The 25,178-nt window shown below is 36.9% G+C and overlaps 1 protein-coding gene across 1 annotated transcript; it reads left to right on the forward strand.

Moving 5' to 3' along the window:
* The first annotated feature begins 314 nt into the window (after window positions 1-314).
* SLC25A46 (solute carrier family 25 member 46) lies at window positions 315-24,830 on the forward strand. The gene is made up of 8 exons (XM_036279576.1): window positions 315-682; window positions 3,314-3,356; window positions 4,643-4,700; window positions 7,332-7,409; window positions 7,853-7,953; window positions 14,868-14,924; window positions 16,095-16,152; window positions 22,136-24,830. The coding sequence occupies exons 1-8, from the start codon at window positions 406-408 to the stop codon at window positions 22,712-22,714; spliced, it is 1,251 nt and encodes a 416-aa protein (XP_036135469.1). The 5' UTR covers window positions 315-405; the 3' UTR covers window positions 22,715-24,830.
* Window positions 24,831-25,178: the final 348 nt, after the last annotated feature.

Genomic DNA, 25,178 nt, shown 5'->3' on the forward strand with positions numbered 1-25,178 from the left:
GCCCCAGATCGGGACCTTCGTGTGGAGCGGGACACTGGCTGCCATCTCGGAGGGTCAGATGCAGCACGCGTCAGTTATATTTCCTAGAAACATCTTCGTCCGACCGCCCCTCACTCAGGCCGCATCGCCCACCTCTCTCCGACGACCTCCTCCTCCCTAGCCGCCACACTTGGCCCAGTAGGACCGAGCCGTCTCCCTAGTAACCGTCTCTCATGACCGCCGGAAGCAGCAAACCACGTGTCCCATAAACTTCCGGATTTGCAACGTGACTTCCGGTTGTCAATTTCTCCAGACCCGGCGGCGGGGGAGGGGGAGGAGGAGGAGGAAGGAGAGTCTGGCCAGGAGTCGCCGCGGCCCCGGCGGTGGTGGGCTCCGGCTGGGCCTGCCTCATCCTGCCCGTCTGCGATGCATCCGCGGCGCCCGGACGGGTTCGATGGCTTGGGCTATCGAGGGAGTGCGCGGGATGAGCGGGGTTTTGGCGTCGCTTTCCCTGCAAGGTCCTTCAGCGCCGGGTCGGACCTGGGCCACTGGGTGACCACTCCCCCAGACATTCCGGGTAGCCGCAACCTGCACTGGGGCGAGAAGACCCCGCCCTACGGCGTGCCCGCCCCCTCCACCCCCGAGGGGCCGGCGGAGGAGGCCTTCCCCGGCCGCGGCGGCGGGGTGCCGGCGCAGAGCAGCGGTGAGGGCCGCGGGCCGCGGGCCGTGGGTGGTGGGTGGAGTGGCGGGCGGCCGCGCGCGGCCTGCAGACCCCGGAAGCCGCGCGGAGGATCCGGCCTTCGGGGCCTCTAGGTCTTTCGCGTGCCCCACCCTGTGTCCTCCCCGCGTCCTCTGCCCTTGAAGCAGGCCTCCTCCTCCCTCACCCCAGTGTCTGCTTGGGGATCGCTTCCCCCAAAGACACCTGTCTTAGCTAATTAAATGACCGCGGTATTTTTCGTAATTAATTGTAGCTTTGTGTTCTGCCAAGAGATTTTCAGTATAGGCAGGCTGGGGCTTCCACCTGGCTCTACCACTCCTAAAAGTCAACTTTGTAAACGTCTGAGAGCCCTCGGTTTGGTCATCTTTAATTGAACAGAGGAATAACAGGGGTTTTTAAGTGTTAAATAAAATGAGATGTGAGGAATGCGTAGTACAGTATGGAGCACATAGTAGGGTAAAAATATGTTTCCTTCCTTTTACCCTTTTATTCGTAGGAGTTGTGTCTGTGTTCTAGATCTGAAATACCCCCTGGCATTAAACTCCTTTTTGGTAGAAGGGAACATGTTTATACTTTTCTATTTTCTTCTGTTAACACTTAAATTTCAAATTGAACCTCGTTCATATTCAGTGAAGTACATTGAGAAATTGTAATCTTATTCTTTTTTATTTTTAAGGGGCTAAAGTAACACTTATCTACTTACATATATTTTAGATCCTAAATTCATACACCCCATGGGAGCTCTATAAAGATTTATGTAATTGAGAAATATACCCACCTTCTGTTTTCCTTTTTCTAACCTAAATATTCCACTACCAAACAAAAATCACTAATCCAATTTCAAGATAAGGCTTTCAATGCAAGACATAATTATTTTCTGTAGAATGTCAGAAGACCTGTCTTAATTGCAATGCTGTGTGATTTAGATATTCTCAACTTCTTTTTTTACTCATAAAATGGAAATAATGGCTACCTCTTCCCATTCTCCTGCAATTGTTAGAATAGTAGAATATATCATTAAATATAAATGCACGTATATTTATCATTAAATATGAAATATAAGTATGTTTCAGACATCAGTTTTATTCTTATTTCTTCTATTTTGACTTGGAGGTACAATAATATTTGGGTTAAATAGGAGGAATAGAGTTTAAATATAGTCTGGTGAGCAGATGATGTGGAGGGATACCAGTGATTTAGTGTCATACAATTAGCTTGTACACTCTGTCTGGTTTTTTTTCTGTTGGCCCCAAAAGGAATACTGGAAAGTTATAAATGAAATCGTTCAAAATGCGTATGTGGCTGCTACACCGTTACCTTCTTAGTCAGTAAAGCTTAGGTTGGCTTTTCATAATTTATGCTTTGATGGTTATAATGAGGAGGAGCTCTGAATGAAACTAGGATTTTTGTTTGTTTGTTTGTTTAGGAGCAGTAAGAGGCTAGTGAATCTAACTTTGCTAGGAGGATAGAAACCGGAGAGCCTAACAAAGTTAACAATAGTAAATTTTTCTATACCTTCCAGAAAATATATTTTATTTTAATATTAGGGTATGATCTGTACACACAAAAAGGGGAAAGCTGAAAGAAGGAAAACACCTTAACTTGGGCAAAAAAAGCTTCTATCTCACTTGTATGTGTTTCAAAATAAAGGTAACCAAGTAATTTCCTCAGGGACATGTTTACATGGCCTTGTTCTGACTGTAAGGCAACAGTGAGGACATTGCTTCATTTAAAAGAGCAGAGATGGGAGATGGAACAAGAGAGGGAAAAGAGGATGAGAGAAAATTATCCCTTGTAAATATGATTTTGAGATTTTTTTTTTTAGTCAAGGAGAGAAAATTTCTTGTTTTGATATATGCATAGGAATGTTTCCAGCTGTAAGCTTTTGTAACAAGACTGTAGAAATGCCATTACCAGTAGCACATATGCACCCAGTAGTCTATCACAGAGACCTAATTATGCGGCTACTCTCAAAATATTTAAAGTTTGGGGAGCTAGAAAAAAAGAGAACCTTATTTTACCCATTTTGATAACTCTAAATAATCTTTAAATTTAATAACTTTGTGGTATTTTACTTGTGACTGTTGGGTTAACAAAGATGCCCTCCACCACTAACAGCAAATGACTAATTTTACAACATGGGAGGTAAAGTTGTTGTATCAGTTAGAGCCTTCTACAGAAAATAATTTATGTTGTTGGTAGTCAGAAATTGAAAATTGGTAGCTCTTAGATTCTACCTGAAAACATGTTTGTTTGATTTGGCACACAAAATGTTTTAACACTTTTTAAAATAGTTGCCAGTATTTTTTAATTGGAAGATACTACATAAAAATGAGAATATATTTTTAGAAAAAAATCACAGCTGAGAAACCCTGAGCCCACAGTCCCACGTTGCAACAATGAATTGGAGCTGAAGAGCAGTTGTGCAGTGCAACTTGCCACAAGCCCCAGCAGAGTCCTTCACTCATTCAGATGACACCCCTAGCACCTATCAGAACAGGCTTTGGGACTTGGAGTTTAAATGAATACCATGTTAATAAACGAAAGTTTTTTTGTTGTTGTTTTTACAGTAAATCTAAATATTGTTTATGAGTAATCTTATTTCTTCTATTTTAGAACAGTTGAGTAGATTTGCTGGATTTGGTATTGGGCTTGCAAGGTAATGTTTTATCTAAATATTTTTAATTTAAGTTTTGATTTATAGTTTTCAACGTTATGGTAAATGATTAGTAGTACTCCCTTTAGATTGATGCTTTGTAGCAGTAGATTAAATATTGAATAATATTTTGCAGAAAAAAATTATTTAAAATTTATAAGATTATTTTTTTTCCAGTAAGGATAAAGAATAGTCATTGAATTTTATAATCACAAAATAATATGGTAAGGAATATTGTAACACTTTTCATGTGTCTATCCAAAAGATAAATCTAATCCCTTCCCCTCCAAAACACAAGAAATTTTACATAGAATCTTCTTCCTAAAAATTTGAATTACATAACAAGATATTTAGCCACATAGAGTCTAGTTTTGGTTACAATCAGCATTTAATGAACATTATTATTATTTTTTATTTTTCATGATTATTTTGTATTAAAAAAGCCTCTAGTATTGATTATGTAATCTTTAGTGAATATTTTAAAAAATACTGGAATTGCACAAAGGCTAGAATAACTCACTGTTTTTAAACATTTTAATCAAGAAAAATGATCTTATTTATATGACTAAACTTGAGGATGTTAATGTCAATAGAAATAAAATTTGTGTATTAAGGTTTTCTTTCTGATATAGTTAATTTTTCTTTAGCCTCACTGTTTATACTTAAAGCTATTGTCATCTGTTATATTATTTTCATATGTACATGTATGTGTGTGTGTGTGCATGCACATCCATGCAGGTATGTGTCACTGTTAGAACTTAAGCCACAGTTGTAATTAGTTTGTGGGAGATGTTTTCAGAAGAACTATTTTATACATAGAATACTAGTCAATTAATGTGGTCATTGAAATGCCTATAACTTAAGTACAAAGTACATCAAAACCAACATTTACAGAATGAGTTTCATAAAAAATAGATGACTTCTGATGGGAACTTTGTGCATAAGACACTGAAAGAAATGGAAAGGCATATTTAAATTGTCTAGGAAAGGAGTTTCTGATATTCAATATACAAAAATGTAGTTTCATCTTTATATTGTACATGTTAGTATTAGATATTGTTTCCCTTGCCTATCATTTTGCAGATCTGACTTTAATTCTTTTCATATTGAATTTTGTTGTTGGTACGATGATTTGCCAACATGACATTTTTTTAAATTTTTTTTTTTTTTTTTAGTTTTAAGAAACAAAATAATGCATGATTCTTCAAGCAAAAGTAATTTTAGATATGTATGTTATAAATTAAATTTAGACTATATGATATATATATTTATAAATTATTCTTATATAGTCTCTTTACAGAAAATGTACTGGCTCATCCTTGCATTGTTCTGCGCCGCCAGTGTCAGGTAAATGTGCTTTCTGTGACCTTCTAAACAATAATCCTAACCCTGATTTGAAGTACAGAACTCAAATAAATGGATGAGATCATGTAACCATTATTCCATGTGAAGTATACCAAAATCTATAATTTGTCAAATTCCCAGTTTTTTGGTCTTTGAAACCTGTTAAGTCTTAAAAAGCAAGGTTTCCAAAGAACCTTTGTTTAATGGGTTATATCTATTAATAGTTAGCATCTCAAAAATCAGAACTGGGAAAAAATTTTATATATATTCATTAAAACAATAAACCTATTAAATATTAACATTTTTATGAAAAAGAAACATTTTATTTTCTTTTCAGATATCTTTAATGTCTGGCATAATAGAAGACAGCCTAATTTTCATATCTGTTTCTGCAGTCTGTCTTTTGCACTACATTGTGTTTGGAAAAAAACAAGAATGTCTAACCTTATACACATATGTATTTGAAAATGAGAATATTTTATATTTTATTTTAGATAATTGGCAGACACTCTTATTTGATACTACATCTAAACTCAATAGTAATAATTTCTTAAAGCTTATTTGTATTGTGAAATCTGAAACCACGTCCATTAACTTTTTACACTCTTTTACATTAAAATCTAGTGATTTTGTACTGCATGTTGAATGGATTTTTTACCCATACATGGTTCTGTTACATCATGCATTGATTAATTGAAAAATATTGACTTACTGAGTTAATATAAGTCTTCTGAAAGTTATAGAATCTTTTGATTATACAGTATCAAAAAAACCATCATCATTAAAATCACTACCAGTCTCACGGAGAAGTATTTCAGTATTGGTGATGGTGGATACGGGTTTTCCAGAATTCTAATTTTTGCTTGTATATTCAGATATATCATTCACAACAAATACTATCTCATTTTTTTTCCCCAATCAGTAAGCTCACTTTGTTCATTTTTAAATTCATGTCTGTCCTAAGTGTGAATAACTATAGTCTGTCAGTTTTTCTAGAAGAAATGATATTCTATGAAAAAGTGGTTAGTTCAGCCTGCATTAGACAAGTGCTTTTCCAACAGCCACCTTCCTTCATGATGTAACACCTTAATTAGAAAAATGATGTATATCCAAGGGGTCAAGATTTTATGAAATTGATATATTTTACTGCTTCAGCAAGGACAGTTTTGTGTAAGTAGCTTTTTCCTCCTTGCAAGTGAATGGATGAAGAATATAAGTAGTACAGAAATATAGTTTGGTGCTACTGTCTTGATCACTATTTTTGCACTATTATTGAAAATGTCAACACAAAAATAATTTTGAATTTGTAATTTCCCTTAAAGACCTTCAGGAGTCAGTGGACCACACTGTGGCAAAAACTTCTATAATATAACATATTTTCATCGAAAATTGAGTTAGAAAAGATGTAAAGAATTACAAATTAACCTATTCATGTTTAGCACCCCCCAAAAAAATGTATTTAGAGAAATAGAGAAATAGACATTTAAAAAGCATAAATAGCCCTGGCCGGTTTGGCTCAGCGGTTAGAGCGCCCGCCTGCGGTCCAGAGAGACCCGGGTTCGGTTCCCGCTAAGGGCATGTACCTCGGTTGCAGTTTGTCCCCGGCCCTGGTTGGTCGTGAGGGTGGCAGCCACTCGATGTGTCCCTTTCGCATCGATGTTTTTCTCTCTCTCTCTTCCTCTCTCTTCCTCCCACTCTATCTGTACAAAAAATGGAAAAATGTCCTCGGGTGAGGATAAAAAAAAAAAAAAAAGCATAAATAGCTGTGTATACCCCAAAACAGTGAATTTCAGACATAGGTTTTTAAAATAAATTTTGATACTATTACACTGTGATCTAGCATATACATATATGTGTAATTTTAAAAAACATTTTATGAAATAATACCTTTGGAATATGTGATGCATCCTAATACTTAAAAAAAATTATTTCACTTAGTATTAGTTTTGACCCCCTTTACTAATTTTATGATTTACTAATTATTTGAAAAATACTAGCCATTGGGAGACACATATCTCCTGTTCCCTGAGTTCTCTGTGGTTCTTTTTTTTTTATCCTCACCCGAGGATATTTTTCCATTTTTTGTACAGATAGAGTGGGAGGGAAAGAGAGGAAGGGAGAGAGAGAGAAACATCGACGTGAAGGGACACATCAAGTGGCTGCCACCCGCACGACCAACCAGGGCCGGGGACAAACTGCAACCGAAGTACGTGCCCTTAGCGGGAACCGAACCCGGGTCTCTCTGGACCGCAGGCTGACGCTCTAACCGCTGAGCCAAACTGGCCAGGGCTCTCTGTGGTTCTTGTGTGTTAAAAAGCATGAATGTTTTGCCACACTGAATATAATTCGACTGTTTAAGGAAACAAATGTTACACAAAAAGGCATTATTATATATTCTACATTACTGTACATATTGTGCATTGGTCTTCAGGGTTGTATTTATAAAACCGTACGTACTTTATTTTTAATAAGTTATTTAAAGCACTTTCAAGAATAATTTTGCTTATGTGTAATTTATGCTGACTTTAGAATTGAACTTTTCTTTATACTGTGACTCCACTTTGTATCTTTCGTTTCCTTGTTATTTCTTACAAAACAATAATAGAAAATAATCATGAAATATCTTTTTTACAGGTCAATTACCATGCTCGGCATTATCATCTCACTCCATTTACAGTTATCAATATTATGTACAGCTTCAACAAAACTCAGGTAAGAATTAGTCTATAGATTTTACCATTAAAGTTATTGTAATATGTGTCATTTGGCCTAAGTAATAATTAAAGCAACAGTAATTCCTTATAAGTTAGTAAAAATATCTTAACTTTTGTACTAAAACTAATGTAACATGATAAGGACATCTTTACAGTGTCACTGAATAATCAGTGAATTTACACCATTGCCAAAATTAATTATTAGGGGTATTTAATCAGTATTAGAGATAATTAATTGGAATATTCATCTTGGCCAACACATAGGATACCTGACAAATATTAATATTAGAAATAATTTAGTTGTAGTTCTCTACAAAAATGTCCTTTGAATAATGCCTCATTGGAAAGATCAGTAAACATTCAATATCCAGTTTTATTAAGACATTTTTGTGTTTCTTATTTAGGCATTAATGAAATAACAATAAATTTTGTTCATTTTAGGGACCAAGGGCCCTTTGGAAAGGAATGGGAAGTACATTTATTGTCCAAGGAGTCACACTTGGAGCAGAGGGAATAATCAGTGAATTTACACCTTTACCAAGGTACCTTTTTGGCATTTTCTCAATCTTAGTGTCATATTAAAAATATGATAGTTTCTAATAATTACCTTGAATTTGAAAACTTGACTTTCCTGAAGTAGCTAAGAGAAGAAACAGAAAATAAATTTAATTGAAATCTTATTGAAGTTGTATGTGATAAAGAAAATGCTTCCTGGTGTACTGTCTATCGAGGTATGTCTTTCAGCTCTTACTGCTATGTGTCAGCAGCTGTCAGTAAGGAACAAACATGAGTATGAACAATTCCTGCTGTTTAAATAGCCAGTTTGGTAAAGGAGATGTAAGAAAATCACAGTACATTGTGATTAGTGCTATAAGTAAACAAACCCCTTTCAGAGCCTAAGAGATACTTTGCATAGAGTTATTGTCAGGATTTCAAAAAAGAACTGAAATCTGATCTAGATCTTGAATAATGAGTAGGAACTGACTTGGCAGAGAAGGAGAGGATTCTGACTAGAGGTGACAGCATGCCCTTTAGAAGTTGGAAGGTCTGGGTAATAAGTGTCTTATGTTTGAGAATAGTAGGCATGTATGGGGTGAAACAACAGGAGAGGAGGCTGAGGTGCTAGACTGAAACATGGCAGTGCCTTTGTAAAAATGAAACTTTTTTTGGTCCCTTTTAAAAAAAATATATGGATGATTTGATCAAGGATATACTCAAGTGGCGGTGTAAAAAAAAAAGGGGCTGGTGTGGATGGAAACTTGTGCAGAACTGTTATAGTAATATAGTAATCTAGGCCAGACAGAGAAGGATCTGAACTATGGAACAGAACAGAAAGGGATGAGCTGGAGAGATATTTCTGAAGTATGATTGATAATTAGTGATAGATTGGGAATGGGCATATTGGAGAATGAATTGTCACCAGTGACAGATTTCTAGATGGAATCAAGTTGAAGAATTAATAAAGAAGAAGTTAGAATGGGAAAGAAGATAAGGAATGTAACCTTCAGTAGGTGATGTTTGAGATTCCTGCGGCACATCTGGGGGGACATGTCTAATAAGTGGTTGGAACTGTGGGTCAGAGTTTTAGACAAAATTGGAATCTGGAGGCATAATTTTGAATGTAGTGGCATAAATGGTAACAGTTGAAACATTAGGATAGATGAATTTCTCTCAGGAGATAGTGTAGACTAAATGACAGAAAGTGGACCAGGCACTGAATCCTTGGCAATGTGTGAGTGTACATGTGTGTGCCATGTATATGTGTGTATTGGGAGAGGTACCTGAGGGGAGTGGTAAGAGATGATCATAAAACAAATTGAAAGTAGCAGCAAACTATAGGACATAGTGTCATTGAATCCAAGAGAGGTGAATTGGAGTTGTTAGATACATTTGAAGGGAGAGGGTAGAGAAATTGGGTAAATTTACTTCTGTGTCTATTTTCTCCCTGAAATAGGATACAAGGTCATTAGGTGAAAGAAGAATGAGGGTCTATGTAGAAAAGCATGAAAAGAATGATATACGTTGGGGACAGTCACAACTATGTGTAACAGAAAAGGAACCCTACTAAGAATATGTGAAACGAATGTTAATAGGTAATATTGGAAAGCATAAATTTGTGTAAGTGCTATTTGGTAGGAATCTGATTTTTCTCTATCAACACACTAACCCAGGGATAGCATTAAAGACGTTGAACGTTTTTTTAATCCAAAGGTGGCCCTTGGCAGGGTGAATTTTTTGGATCGACAAGGAAGTGAGATAATTGCAGGTACAACCAACTAGCATCTCAATCTTGGGACTGAAATGAAGACAGGACAGACTGATATCGGGCTTTTTGCCAATGTTTGCTTTCAAAGGACCTTTTAGTCTTAAAGTTCTTTTGACACAACTTTGCTTAATGTCATAAACAAAACATTTGGCCCGCAAAAAGTTTCCCATCGTACTTTAAAAATCTGGATTTCTGACATTGGCTAACGTTATTCACTTTATTGCTTTCTATATCACAAGATAAAATGAAAAGTTAGTACTTGTCATCAAATGTTCTTGAAATTCAACCAGAAACACAAAATTCTATAAAACTTTAACAGATTTCAGTAATTTCTGTATGGTAAATTGTAAAGAATTCTGTATTTGCAGTCAGAATACCATGGGTCTTGGCTACACCACTTTTCATTTCTGGGACCTTCGGCAAGTAATGCCGCCTCTCAAGCACAGGTGAAATAGAGACTTTATTCCAGTTTGAGGGGGAGGAAAAAGGAAATGGGAATGGGTAGGCATAAATTTTGTTAAATTTTTCTAACTTTCTTATTCTGTAGACATGCAGATGTGCCAGATTGTGTGGGTTTGTATTTTCTCTTGGTCATTTTGAATCTTATTAAAGAAGACATAAAGGTTATCTTTGTTATATTCTATCTGGGTAATTTGGCATTAAGTCCCACTCATTTATTTATTTATTTAGCTAATGTTTGCTGAGTTCTTACTATGCTTTAGGTCCTGTACTAGAAATTGGGTGTTCAATGAGGAGAAGAAACAAGAGGTACCTGTGACTAAGAAGCTTAGAATCTAGTATAAGGGACATATATTAAGTAAAATAAGCCCAGTAATTAATAATTAAATACCAACTGAGATTTGTTCTCTGAATGAAAAGAATATCATTCTGTGGGAGTATTAAAGGGTTAGGAATAGTGTCAATAATAAAATGGCACTTAAGCTATGATCCAAGTGGTGTTTAGGAGTCACAGACCAGTTTGTGTACAGACGGTGTGCAGAGGGCACATGGAGAATTCAGTAACTGAAAGAGGCTCCCGGCTAGAGCTTAGACAGCAGTGTGGAGAGTAGTGTGAGTGCTGAAGAAGTAGGTAAGAGCCAAATGGTAGCGAGGACCAGGATAGTGTCCTCTGTGATGGATGTAAATGGATGGTTTTGAAATATGTTTAGGTAAAATTGATGGAACTTGGTGAATGGATTAGGGATGGTAGGTGATAGAGAAGGAGGTATCAAGGATAACTTCTAGGATTTTAGCTTGTGTGGCTGGATATAAAATAAAGTAATTCTCTGAACTACAGTGTAAACACCCCCACCCCAATTCTTTCTTCTTTGGGCAGGGTTGATCTTTCTTAGGGGAAAGAAAAGTCATAGCCCGTAAGGCAGGAAAGCAGTAGTAACGAGCAATTCACAGAAGTTACCATGTGAGGAGAATGAGCTCTGGGGTCTCCTAGACTGAGTTCCTTAATTGCACAGTGCTCACTAGGTACAGCAGGTGAGACAGTATGACCAGTATTTAGTTTAGTACTGTTACATTTTTTAAAAAGTGTATATAACCTAGGATCATCATATGTGATCTCTGTCTTTACCTACTATCCAGACCCCTCCCATATCTTTTCCCTAACCTTCCCCAGGTGGAGTGAGTTAGACTGTGTGTTGCTCTCCTCTGAAGTACCCTTTACTTTTTTTCATTTGGCATTTCTCCTACCAGTACCATAAGGAGCACCTAGAACCAACGCTATCAATGTAGTTCAGTTTCTCACAGAAACTATTTGGTTGAACTTCAGCTTAGTTTGACTCAGCTTACATTTGTAGTTGACCAGCATGAGCATCTCACAGCTGTCTTCTCACGTTGTCTTTTCCTAAGGACTCCTCTGAATTCACTGACTTGAAACACATTTTATCTTAAACACAGTGGAATCCTTCTCCCACTCAATAGATTTCCTTTCTGATTAACTGTTCCTAAGTGTATGTTATGTGCTTTGTCCTTGAGTCATCTCCTACTCATGGCAACCCTGTGAATAAGTGTACGTAATATCCTGTCCTCAACAGCTCTGTTCAGCCCTGGTACACATGCTTATGACTTCTTTTATGGAGTCGGTCCATCTCATATTTGGTCTTCCTCTTTTCTTGCTGCCTTCTAATTTTCCCAGCATATTGTCCTTTCCAGAGAACCGTGCCTTCTCAGGAACTTCTCAACTGAAGTTGTGCCACTTTTGCCTCAAGCAATATTCCAGGTTTAATTTGCTGTAGGACCCACTTGTTCGTCTTGCTGGTGGTCCAGGGTCTCTAGAGCTCTCCTTCAACACCATATTTCAATCAATCCATTTTTTTTCCTATCAGTCTTCTTCACTGTCCAGCTTTCACATTCATGCATGGTAATTGAGAATACAGGGGTGTGTTGATCTTAGCGTTGGCCTCTAATGACACGTCTTTGCTCTTGATGATCTTTTCTAATTCTTCCATTGCTGCCCTTCCAAGTCTCAGCCTTCTCTTTATTTCTTGGCTGCAGTCTCCATTTGAATTGGTGACTGAACCAAGTAAGCAGAATCCTAACCCTGAAAGAGTAAGAGTAGGAAAGAAAGATCATAGTTTGATTTGGGACAAGGTCATTTTCAGGTGCTTTGCTATATCAAGGTGGAGTTGCCAGTAGACAGGTGCTATATAAGGTTGACATGTAGAGAAGTCTGAACTGAAGATAATATAGATTTGGGAGGGGAGTTTGAAGCCATCCTCTTGGATGAGATTGCCTAGAGAAGGAATATCACATATAAAGTAAGAGAAAAGAGGGCCTGAGCCTCTAGGAACTCCAAATGGGGTACTGGTTTAAGAAAAAGGCTCCTGCAAGGAGACAAAAGTACAGACCAGAAGTGAGGAGAAAAACCAGAGGAGTCTGGGCTGGTGGAGTACAGGGTAGGAGGACTGCTGACGGAGGAAGGACCATGAATGTCTGATGGCTGCTGAAAGGACACTGAAGGTGGCAACTAAAAAGTGTCCATTGGGTATAGTGACATGTTGGAATAATTGGGTCGAAACCAATTTGGAGTGGGTTTAGAGGTGAGTGGGGAGTTAGGACATGGAAGCAACAAGCTTAGAGAGTTGGTTCTGACAAGAGAGGAAAAGAAGTAGCTGGAAGATGAGAGGTTTAGGTTGGGTTGAGGGAAGATTTATTTAAGAGGGAAGGTATTTGAGCACGTGAAGTGAGAGGCAATGGAAAGGAAAGACTGCTCAGATACAGATTTATTTAAAAATTCTGTTGTTTTGTGTATAGATTATGCATTAAGTATGTACATTTGTCTATCAAATGGAAAACTTGAGAAGATCAAGTCACTTCTCTGTTTTGTTGCTTATTTGAAGGGCTGTTTTTGCTTGTGAAAATAGTGAATTAAATGTGTTTGGACATGTTTTGGTATTTAATAATGAAATATAAAAAGGCTTAATCACAAGTAGAATCTATACTGCCCTCTTTCCTGAAACACTTAATGTGCTAATTTAAATTTCTAGAGGTGTAGCAATAATTTTTACCCATTTTATAAAGGAATAGAGAACAGATACAAAAAAGGTCTTATTTTTTTTATATTGATTCTGAATTTTATTTTTTTCACTTTTACCTTAATAATCTTAATGATTTTAAGACCTGGCAGTACTAATTAGTTTTGTACTCAAAGGGGAGGTGGCCCTGTCCTTTCAGAAACACGTCGCAGACCCATCTGTCCATAATGTTAATGACAGTGTCATGCTTGAAATCAGTGTCATAATAATCTGCTGTAATACTATCTATGGCCATGAAAAGAGTAATAGCAGTGCCCAGATGATTGGCAAACCACGTGGCATATTTTGTTTTATAATCATAAAGTCATTGTCAGTAAGGTCAGAGGCCTATTGTTTTTTTTGTTTTGTTTTGTTTGTTTTTTTTGCATTTTTCATCTTAATCATTGAATGTCATTTCAGCTCTATTTTTCTGTGGTGGGTCAAGCCTGTAGTATTCCAGTATTAATCAGATTGTGACCCAGAAGACTAAGGTCTTATAAATCAGAGAAGGTTATTCTGTTGTCCAAAAATTTATCTGCAGACCTCTCAGTCTCTTAGAAAATTGTAGGAAGGTTCACATACTGCCTATGCTATAATTGTACTGAATTTGTTTTTAGAGCACTTTTGTTATTAGTGATTAATTTTCTTCACCTTTTTAATATAAAATTATTCTTTTATCTCTTTATGTTTGTTACATTCACTTATTTGAGATAGAAAGTGTTTTTCTCAGTTTCCTGCTGTGGCTGTTGTGCAGTGGGTGTCAGTTTCCTGAGGGAACTGTTGGCAGCTAGTCTCCTCTTTATTTTACATGTCCCTGTTTTGCTATTCTCCCTCTCCTTTTTCTCCTCCTCTCTCCCCTCCCCTGTCTGCCTCTTCATTACTCTCCCTTTTGCTCTCCATAGTCTTTTCTCTTTTTTTATTTTCTCTTGATACAACTTTTTCCTTTTTTGTTCTTTCAGCTTGCCTCTCTCTCTTTTTCTTTTCTTCCCTGGTTCCCAAAGAAAACCTGAGTAGCAGGAAGCACACCTATACCTTGGTTTCAGACCTGGTGTTTATTCTATCTCTTTTGAACATGTCCCTGTGACCTTTTTGACCTTTATTTTTCTCATAAGTAGAACAAATTCAGCAATACCAGCTCTGCTTCTCTCCCATGATTTCTTCTTGGATCAGAGAGAGGAGCAGGGCAGAGTGCAGACTTCACGCCACAGAGCCCCGTGTGTTAGAGCCCTGTTACTACTAACACCGCTCTGCGTGCAGCTACTTCGTTTCGTTTGTTCTTATTCTCATTCTAACATACTTTTTAAACCTTTATTTCTCCCTTTATCCTATTCCTTGTTACCCTTTCCTTTTCCCACACAATCTTTTTTCTCAACCTATTGCTTTTATATCTCTTTAATTTGTCATGTTCATTTTTGTAATCAGTTATAACTTCTTCTTCTGTCAGCACATACAAAAATACTTTGTACATTGTTTTTTCTTTTCAAACCACTACCATTTGTTTGAAACGTGTCCCAGAAAGGAAAATGTTCACCATTAGAATATATTTCTCTACAGGTTTTTTTTTAAAAATTAAAACTTGATTATCTTTTTGAAAGTTGGGCCAATTCAAGATGTTTTAAATAACATGGCTTTTGTTTTGCTTAAATTTATTTTTATTTTTTAGGGAGGTTTCACATAAATGGAATCCTAAACATATAGGAGAACACCTTCTGCTGAAATCGTAAGTATGAAAAGTGGTATTTATATTGAAAAATTCTACTAATTTTTACAGTGTTAGAACTGAAAAAATCTAATTAAATAAGTGCACTGTAGGAAATTAGAGCAATGAAATATTTTTGGGAATAGAACTTCAAAAGACAAGTAACATAGGGTTTAGAAATAAAATCGAAATATATTTTCTTTAAATCTTTCTGATTTGAAAGGCTGAAATCAGAACCTAATTTTTCTTTATGTTCTTAGGAAGTTAGCAAAGGTCTTCAACTTTTTAAACCCGAGTTACCAGGAAAATTATTGTTATGATATTATTATTAATCAGAGATACAAATTTATTTGTATGGTGATGAACAAATTCAAAAATGTAATCCTGACCATTTTTGTAGATTAGAATTTTACTCTTCACTTTTTAATTTTTTTTGAAGATTGTGAATTGGAAACCCCCCAGCTTGCTGGCTCCCTCTGTGGGGCGCTCCAGCACATTATTACTTAGTGATGTTCCATTCACCTTGAAAACCACTACTTGCCAGGACCTGGCCCATAGGGTTAGGTAAGTCCCACCCACCTTGATATTATTTTAAATAACTATATTTTGCAGGCTTGCAAAGTTGTAATTTTACTCTGTCTAAATATTAGTGGTAGGAAACAACTTTGCAAAGCTGTACGATATTGTTTTTTAATATTAAAAGGGACTTCACTTACCATTGAAGACTGGCTTAGCTCTGCTGGGTGGGGAATCTGGGAATGGATAATGATAATATAGGAACATAACAAAACAGTATACTTGTTCAGATATCACTAAGAAGGCAAGCAGTGGACTGGATCCCTCACCCTAAATTTTAAGTATCAGTTATAGTCTATATTAACTATGTGCAGGTAGATGTCCAAACAATGAATCATAAACAAGCCTACATTTTATACTGCTTTAAAATAAAATATATTTTCTTTGCAGGCTGTCTCTGTGTTATTTTTAATACTTAATTTTTCATCTCTAATTGTTGAATAAAGATCTATATTACAAGTCTCTGAAGTATCTTTAGACTATAAGTATTAATAGTTGAAAACATTAAAAATATTCAGGCTTGAAAATTATGTTAATGTATTGTAGTAGATATTAAAAAATTTAGTGTAAGCATCTTGTTTCAGTATACTGATAAGTTTGTTTTAATTTCTACAGCCTAACTTATATGGTGGCAATGCCTTTTTATTCAGCAAGTCTAATTGAAACAGTACAGGTGAGCTATTGTCTATAGTCATGTTTTACTTGAAAATATTTTTTGGAATGTTAAGTATATTATTTATGTCTAATGGTATAAAAGAAAAATTTAAGACAGGTATCCTTTTAAAATTTTATTTTGCAGATACACATATATCAAAGATTATATAGTAGCACATTGCAAACTCACTTCAAACTTTTAGTTTTAATTCTTTTACAGCTTCCATAGACAGCTGTACTCTTCATTCAGATGTCTCAGAACCCAGCCTATGACTTGGCTTTATATCCAAAGAATCCAAAGGGCTTTTTTCAACTTTTAAGACCCTTACGCACAACTCAAAATGGTTATGGCTTATCATAGGACAATAAATTACCTAAGCATAAAACATGATAGATAATCATCCTAACAGTGAGCAGGTAGTCTGCATAGTAGTTTACTAACAGCATTCTTTTAAATGTGCCGTTTAAGGAACATTTGATGCTGTGAAATTTTAAGTGCTACCAAGTGTTTTAAATTGTTTTATTATTTCAAACCACATGGTGGCGCCATAAGTACACGGAATTGATAGACTTTCTCACACTTGTAAAACTGGAAGATGAAGAGTTTCACTTCTCTGGCTTGCATATATGCATAGCCCATGGACACTTGCAGCAGTGCCTGAAGGCCGGGGGTGGGGCAGGGCTGCGTGGAGGGAGGCAAAGCAGAGGGAGTGGGGACATCTCACTTACCATCAACAATAAAAAATAAAATACAATTTTTTTAAAAAGATAGTTTTACTTTACCTATACACAAAATCTAACAAATTGTGTATCACTTATCTTCCATCTCCAACATCATACCCTCTGGCATATTTCTGTCTTCAGTATGTCTGAGTTCCTTCTCTATAAAAACCTCACTGTGGATCAGCCTTTCCTCTTCTAATTACTCTTTGCCACTTAATTGCTTTCTTGACCCAGTGTTGATTATTTTTAAATCTATTTCTTCGAATTAGCTTCAGTTAACTGAAGTTAACATCTTGCTACCCCAATATACTTTTCTTCTGCATTTGGCATTGTGTTAAATAAATTATATCATTTTTGTATGAGGCTGCAGCATACAGTTATTACACTATGAAGTATCCCGTATAGATAAGGAAAAAATAGCAGGAAGCTGATTATTTAAGAAAAACAATTAAGCAGCATACATTGGGGGAAACAAGTTTTAGGTTTAGACATACCCATATTAGAATCACATTTCTGTTTAGATCTGTGGCTTTAATCAAATGTCTTAACCTTTCTAAATCTTAACTTTCTCATCCATAAAATGAGAACAGTATTTTAATAACTGAGTTATAAAAATTAAATGAGTTATTTATGTAAAATGTCCAGCTCACTATGTTTGTTTGTTTTTTTAAACCAGTGTCCACCCGTTTTTTTCCTGCTTCAGGTTCTACCTGCAAGTCGCCTCATTTTGATTTATTTTGTCCTGTTTTCTAGGAATCTTTTTTTTCTTAATATATGTATGTTTTTATTGATTTTTTTTAAAGAATGGAGAAAGAGAAACATCAATGTGAGAGAGAGACATTGATTGGCTGCCTCCTGCATGCCTCCTACTGGGAATCGAGCCCACAACCCAGCCTGTGCCCTGACCAGGAATCGAACCGGGACCTCTCAGTCTATGGGATGATGCTCAATCCACTGAGCCACACTGGCCGGGCTCTAGGAATCTTTTTATTTTTTTTCTTAGATTTCTCCTCTTGCACATCTTCCTCTTCCTTTGGTAACCTCTTTACCATCTGTTCTACCGTATTCCCAGGCACAGTCCTTTACTCTGTTTGCTTTTATGCTATATTCACCACCCTGGAGCACGCACGCACTGCCACGAGTCATGCGATTCTGATCTTCATGTGAATTACATCATCTTCACCTCAGACTCAGCTGATAAAAACAGCTCGTCTTATTCCCCTGAAAATAAGCTTCCTTTCGAGCCTCTTCTCCTGTTCTGTTAATGGTACTATTGCTATCTTCAGCCCAAAGACTCAAAACGTTAGTTCTTATTTTTAGGAAAGTCTTAATTTTTATATTTGTTTTATCTTTCATAATCAGTTAGTCATTATGCCTTCTAAGTTCTAAATCCAGCAAGTATCTGAGATTTGTCTGTTTCCCTCCACCAACAGGCAGCTGTTCTCCTCACTTCTTCACCACATACTCAGCTTATTATGTTAGCTTCTTTCTTCCCCCTTCATGTTCAGTGGGTGTGTGCCCTTCTGGGAGCTCTTTGAGAACATTCTTCCCTTGAAAAATACACATTTGTACATAGACCACTTGAAGAACACCTCCTGGATCCCTTAAATATGAACTTCCTAGTGAACTGTTATCTTTATTAACAATCCTTGTTCTAGTCCCTGCATTTCACAGTCTGTCCTACGTAGTCATGTAAGATTAGTGTGCCTCAGCTACGATTCCTGTGTCCTGTTGCTGATTAAGGATCATAGCAACTCATACTCCCTAAGACTTCTCAGCATAGTATTCAGTCAGGGTTTTTATTGACTTCACTTTACCTTTTCAGTTAACCTTCCTTAACTGCTCATTTTTTTTTAACATCATTAAATATTTATTGAGTGGCAACCTATAGCAGGCACCATTATAGACATTGGGGATATAGCAGCAAGCAAAACAGAAAAAATAGTCTGCTTTTACAGCACTTATATTTTTGTGGGGAAGATAAACGTGAACAAAATAAATATAAAGTGTATTAGGTGGTGCTAAGTGCGAAAGAGAACAAAAATAAAGCAAGGAAATTACATAAGATTATGTAATGGCTTGGAAGGATGAGTTACTTTTTTTTAAAAATCCTCACACGAGCCCTGGCCAGTTTGGCTCAGCGGTTAGAGCGTCGGCCTGCGGTCCGGAGAGACCCGGGTTCGGTTCCCGCTAAGGGCATGTACCTCGGTTGTGGTTTGTCCCCAGCCCTGGTTGGGTCATGCAGGTGGCAACCACTCGATGTGTCCCTTTCACGTTGATGTTTCTCTCTCTCTCTCCCCAATCTATCTGAACAAAAAAACGAGAGTAAGTCATTCATCTGGCTATAGGCTTCATAGTCTTGCTAAAACAAGGAAGGCTGGATAAGAAAAGATTTTGAGGTAAGAGAACCATAGAGAGGTGAGCTGACCATTCTTAAATACTGTTTCTCCAAGTCAGTTCTCAGGGCAGAATAAGGGCTGTGCCTTGGTAGACGCCAACTGGTAGGAGACAGAAAAAGTAGGAGGACCTTTGGTGGTCTTCTAAAGCTAGAGAGGCAACACAGCATAATCGATGAGCTTCAAAATGCAGCTAGTTTTTCTCTAGAAGAATTGCCATATTCTAAAGCTATGCAGTGTGGGGAGCTAATAAATATATCGAGAGAAAGGTTTTGAAAATCAAAGCAGCATTTCCAACATAGTTTCAAAACTATGAAAACCACTAGTTCCAACACTCACAAAATATTTCAAAAAGCTTGCAAACAAAAAGAAAAGAACAAGAAAAATACAAAGAAAATGACACCGAGGCATATCATGTTAAAACAACTGCAAACAAAAGATAAAAGTCTTCCAATAAGATCTGTATTAGTTTGCTTGGGCTGCTGTTAAAAAGTATCACAAGCTAGCCCTGGCCAGTTTGGCTCAGCGGTTAAAGCGTCAGCCTGCGGTCCGGAGAGACCTGGGTTCGGTTCCCGCTAAGGGCACGTGCTTCGGTTGCAGTTTGTCCCCGGCCCTGGTTGGTCGTGCGGGTGGCAGCCACTCGATGTGTCCCTTCACGTCGATGTTTCTCACTCTCTCTCCCTTCCTCTCTCTCCCTCCCACTCTATCTGTACAAAAAATGGAAAAAAAATATCCTCGGGTGAGGATAAAAAAAAAAATCCTCACACGAGGATATTATTTCATTGATTTTTTTTAGATAGAGTGGAAGGGAGGGGAGGAGAGAGAGAGAGAGAAACATTAATTGTGAGAGAGACACACTGATTGGCTGCCTTCTGCATGACCCAAACTGTGGCCAGGGATAAAACCTGCAACCCAGGGATGTGCCCTTGACCAGGAATCGAAACTACAACCTTTCAGTCCTTGGGCCAATGCTCTAACCACTGTGCAAAATGAGCCAGAGCACTTTTTTTTTTTTAATCAGGAAAGGCCTCACTGCGAAGGTGACGTTTGAGTCAAGATCTCAGCATAAGAGCTACATAGATACTTGGTAGAAGAACATTCTAAGCAAAGGGAAAGAAAGTGAAAAGGCCCTGAGGTGGGATTGTATTTCATGTGTTTGAGAAGCAAAACAGAGGCCAATAGTTGAAGTTCACTAAACAAGGGGGAGAATAAGAGGACATGAGTTCTGAGAGGTAAGAGGAGGAGAAATTGTATAGGACATTGTAGGTTGTAATAATTTAAGCCGTTACTTTGAGGGAAATGAAAAGTCTGGTGGATTTGAACCGAAGAGTGATGTGATCTAGTGTGTCTTAGGATCTCTTTTGCTGCTGTATTAAAAGTAGTCTTGAGTAGCCCTGGCCAGTTGCTTAGTGGTTAGAGCATCGGCCTGTGGACCAAAGAGTCTCGTGTTCTATTCTGGTCAAGGACACGTACCTCGGTTGTGGTTCTGGCCCTGGCCCTGTCCTTGGTCAGGGTCTTGTGGGAGGTAAGCAATCGATGTCTCTCTCTCACATCCATGTTTCTCTCCCTCCCACTCTATCTGAGGAATGGAAAAATTCTTCAGATAGATGGAAAAATATCCTTGAGTGAGGATTAAAAAAAAAAAAAAAATAGACCAGAGTGGGAAGATTCAGAGACAGGGAAATGGACTAGGTTAGGTGAGCTGTTCTTACTCTCGTGGTTTTAAATAAACTGTAATTACTGAAAACTGACATTTTTATGTCCAGCTTGGAGCTTTTTCTTTTAGTCTAGATTGTAAACTCCAAGTTTAACCTTAGACTTAACATTTTTGAACTCTTAATCTCTCCCCCAAAATGCTACCCCATCTATATTTCCCAACTCAGTAAAAGGCATTGCTATTCCACTTCCTCTGGCCAGCAGCCTCGAAGTTATTCTTAATGGCTGTAATTTTAAGATGGAAGCACAAGTGAAGGACTTTCCTTCCATTACTACCTGGTCATCCAGCCTACTATCATCTCTTTTCTGGATTATGCAGTAACTTTTTAACTGGTTTCTCCGCCTCTCCTCTTGTTCTCTGCCCAACAACCACTGTTAATAAATGATATCTTGTCCATCTTCTGCTTAAAACCAACCAGCTATTTTGCATCTGACTAAAAGCCAAAGTCTACTCAATGGTTTGATTTGGCCCCTGACTACCTTTTTAACCTCATTTTATACATTCTCTTCAGTCATTGCTGTAGCCAAATTGGCATCTTAGCTGTTCCTTTCTGCCTGTGCATGACTCTGACCTGTATCACAAACTGTTGTACATTTCCTCAAAAGGATAAAAGGCAGAGACATTGTAGATGGTAATGACTAACATGTGTTCAGTGTCTTCTGGCTTCCAGGACTTTTTTTATTTAGTACTCCCAGCAACTCTGCATAAAAGGAGATGGTACTAATTCCATTGGTATAGAATGGTAAACTGACTTTCAGAAGTTAAATAACTTGACAGTAATCACATAACCAGTAAGTAATGGAGGCAGGGTTGAAATCCATTTGTAAGAAGTCTAAATACTATACTACCTGTTTGGTATCATGTAGTTATTGCTTTTCAAAATTATTTCTAAGGAGCTTCTTTCTTGAGGGTGGGGAAACCAGGTGTGTCCCCCCCACTTCTTCTCTATTTTTCTTTTTCAATAAAAATAGCTCCCTACCTCACTGCTGTCTGCTTTATGACATTTCATTTGAAAAAGAATCCACCTAGAAACTTTTGAAGTCTGCAAACCATTGATATTTTTCCTCTTTCGTCAGTAAGTTAGGATTTAAAAGTACCTAAAAAGAACCCCTTTTTTTGTGACAAAATAAACAAATAAACTTTCACTCATATCATTTTTATTTTAGAGTGAGATAATTGGAGACAACACTGGAATTCTGGAATGTGTTAAAGAAGGCATCGGAAGAGTGATTGGCATGGGAGTGCCTCACAGCAAACGGCTGCTTCCTCTTCTCTCCTTGATCTTCCCTACGGTGCTGCATGGGGTTCTTCACTACGTCATCAGCTCCATCATTCAGAAGTTTGTCCTACTAATTCTAAAGAGAAAGACTTATGCTAGCCACCCAGCTGAGAGCACTAGCCCGGTGCAGAGTATGTTGGATGCTTATTTTCCAGAACTCATTGCTAACTTTGCTGCCAGTCTTTGCTCTGATGTTATACTTTACCCCTTGGAAACAGTGTTGCACCGCCTTCACATTCAAGGAACACGCACAATAATTGACAATACAGACCTGGGCTATGAAGTGCTTCCAATTAATACCCAGTATGAGGGAATGAGAGACTGCATTAATACCATAAAGCAGGAGGAAGGAATGCTTGGTTTTTATAAAGGGTTTGGTGCTGTTATAATACAGTACACACTGCATGCAGCTGTCCTACAAATTACCAAAATTATTTACTCTACACTTCTTCAAAATAGTGTTTGAGATTTAGTTCCCGATTAGTCTAAAAGACATTATGTTATGAATTAATAAAAGACACTTTGTTATGAAATTGTGAGGAATAAAAGTGAATACGGGAGGGGGGAAATGGATTAGAAAGGAAACTGGTAGAAAAAGCCTATGCTGATTATATTGACTTTTTTTAAGGCATAGGTATCTTTTTTGGATCAAAAGTATTGAATATTTTAAAATTCAATAAAATAACATTCATGAGTTAAATTCTAACTAGTGTAGCACGCATACTGAACTAAAAATGATCTTGGGCAGAAGCAAAAATTTGTCAGCAAACATAAACAAGATTTCACAAAGCTGAATTTACTCCATCTGACTTTAGTATTATATGTTTATTTTACCTTCTTGACTGATAACTGGTATATCATCCTTAATATAGTATATACTATCAAGAGGTCATAGTTTACCTTTAAGCAAATAAATTATGACACCAATGATAATGACAAGAAGGATTAGATTTGGCAATCTGTAATCAGGAATTGAAGTCTTAAATTGTCCCTATATAACGCTTTAATGGCTGCAAACTTATTATATAAAGCCACTATGTACACACACAAAACTTGGAATTTCCTTCATTTCCATAAGTTTTCCACCCTTAGATCAGCTTATTACATAAGATGAAGTCATGCAGTTTCTGCTTGGATATCAAAATGAAACTTAAGAGCCATGGTACCCGAAGATTTAAGGCAAACAGCATACTTGTCTATAGCCAAACGCAGCGCACTTCCGTGCCGCAGCTCCACGTGTGTCATGTTTATATAGACTCGATTTCCTTTTCTGGTTATGTGAATCATCAGGCTGTGTTTAGAGCCACTCTTCACAGAGAAAGAAAATAAATAATCATGACAACTATTACTGTTTCTAAATTTAGAGATTGTGTACTGCGGGGAACGTCACTTGTCTTGCATTTCTGAATGACTCGTCTTAATGAAGACATGGTTAAAATTCACCTGGAATTTGTGCCTCTTGCTTTTTGTATAGACATCATAAAATAATGTCTTCAGTTTTTATTTTCTTCCAGTTTTGTTTATAATTTCATACTCCAAACTAGATAAAGGATAAAGCAAGTCTATCCTTATCGCCTTTTATTTAAACCTGTTTGGATGAATACTGAAGAAAAAATACAAAGGAAGTTTGTCCTTGCTTTTTACTGATGAGGAAAAGAAGTAAATTTCAACATATAATAAGCAAAAATATTGTTAATCAGTTTAATAAAAAAATTCTGTATGTTCCTAAATGAATGGAGCTCTTTGTACAGTAAAATGATACACATCTGACTGACCCATCATTAAACCTTTTCAAGTGTCATTTCCTCCTGTGAGTTGTCACAGTTTTACTATGAACCATTTAGCACACTGAAGTGCAGTGACTCTGCACTGGTGTTTCCTGACCTAGAATACATACAAACCGATTTATTTTACTTGGTGAATATCAGTGAAAGTGGTTTCTTTTTGTAATTAATAGTGTTGGAACCAAAAAGGGTATCCAAGAAGTGTGAAACAATATTTAAGGAGCACCTCTCTCTACTATCTTGTGTTGTATGTTTGTGTGTTTTTGTTTTTGTTTTCAATTACTAAAACATACATTTTCCATTTTTAAATTTCACCAAGAGGGGGAAAAATAAAATTTAACACCACTGATCAGATAAATGTTATGGTAACGCCTTCAGATTATGGTTTATTTTGTCCAACCTTTGGCATTTAAGTTGTATGCATTGCTTTTGGGCTGCTAAGTAAATTGTAAGATGTTTATATGTCAAACTTCCTAAAAAAAAACTTTCATTTTTTATTAAAATCAAGATATTTCAGAGTAGAGTAAACTTCTGAAAATTGCAAGTTTCACAAAATTTCTGGAACAGAATCTGAATGGAATCAAGTATTTACTAGTGAAAATCTATGGGCTCTTTTACCTAGCTAAAAATTAGGTATTTTAAGATTATTTGATGAAAGTTAGCATGAAGATTCAGTTAGAGAACTGTTTAATTATGGAATCACAAGACTGATAGCCTGAACCACACACAAGTAAAGTAGGTCTTATTTTCTGTCTTTTTGGAAGAAGGATACAAATTAACATTAAAACTAAAATTGAAATGTGGCAAAAAAAAATTGACAAGTAAAATACTAATTTTTTTTTTAATCCTCACCTGCGGATGTTTTCATTGATTTTAGAGAGAGATGGAGAGAAACATCAATGTGAGAGAGAAATGTTGATTGGTTGCCTCCCCCGTGCACACCCCACCTGGGGATCTAAACCCACATAGGTAGGTGCCCGGACCAGGAATTGAACCTGCAGTCTTGGTGTACCGGACAACGTTCTAACCAACTGAGCCTCATGGCCAGGGCAAAATATTTTTACTGCCATTCCAAATATAAAAACCTTTAAAATTCAAGCTAAATATGTTTAACTTAAGTACTGGCTAAATATGTTTAACCAAATT

The sequence above is a fragment of the Molossus molossus genome, unplaced genomic scaffold, assembly GCF_014108415.1.
Source record: "Molossus molossus isolate mMolMol1 unplaced genomic scaffold, mMolMol1.p scaffold_m16_p_3, whole genome shotgun sequence".
NCBI lineage: Eukaryota > Metazoa > Chordata > Mammalia > Chiroptera > Molossidae > Molossus > Molossus molossus.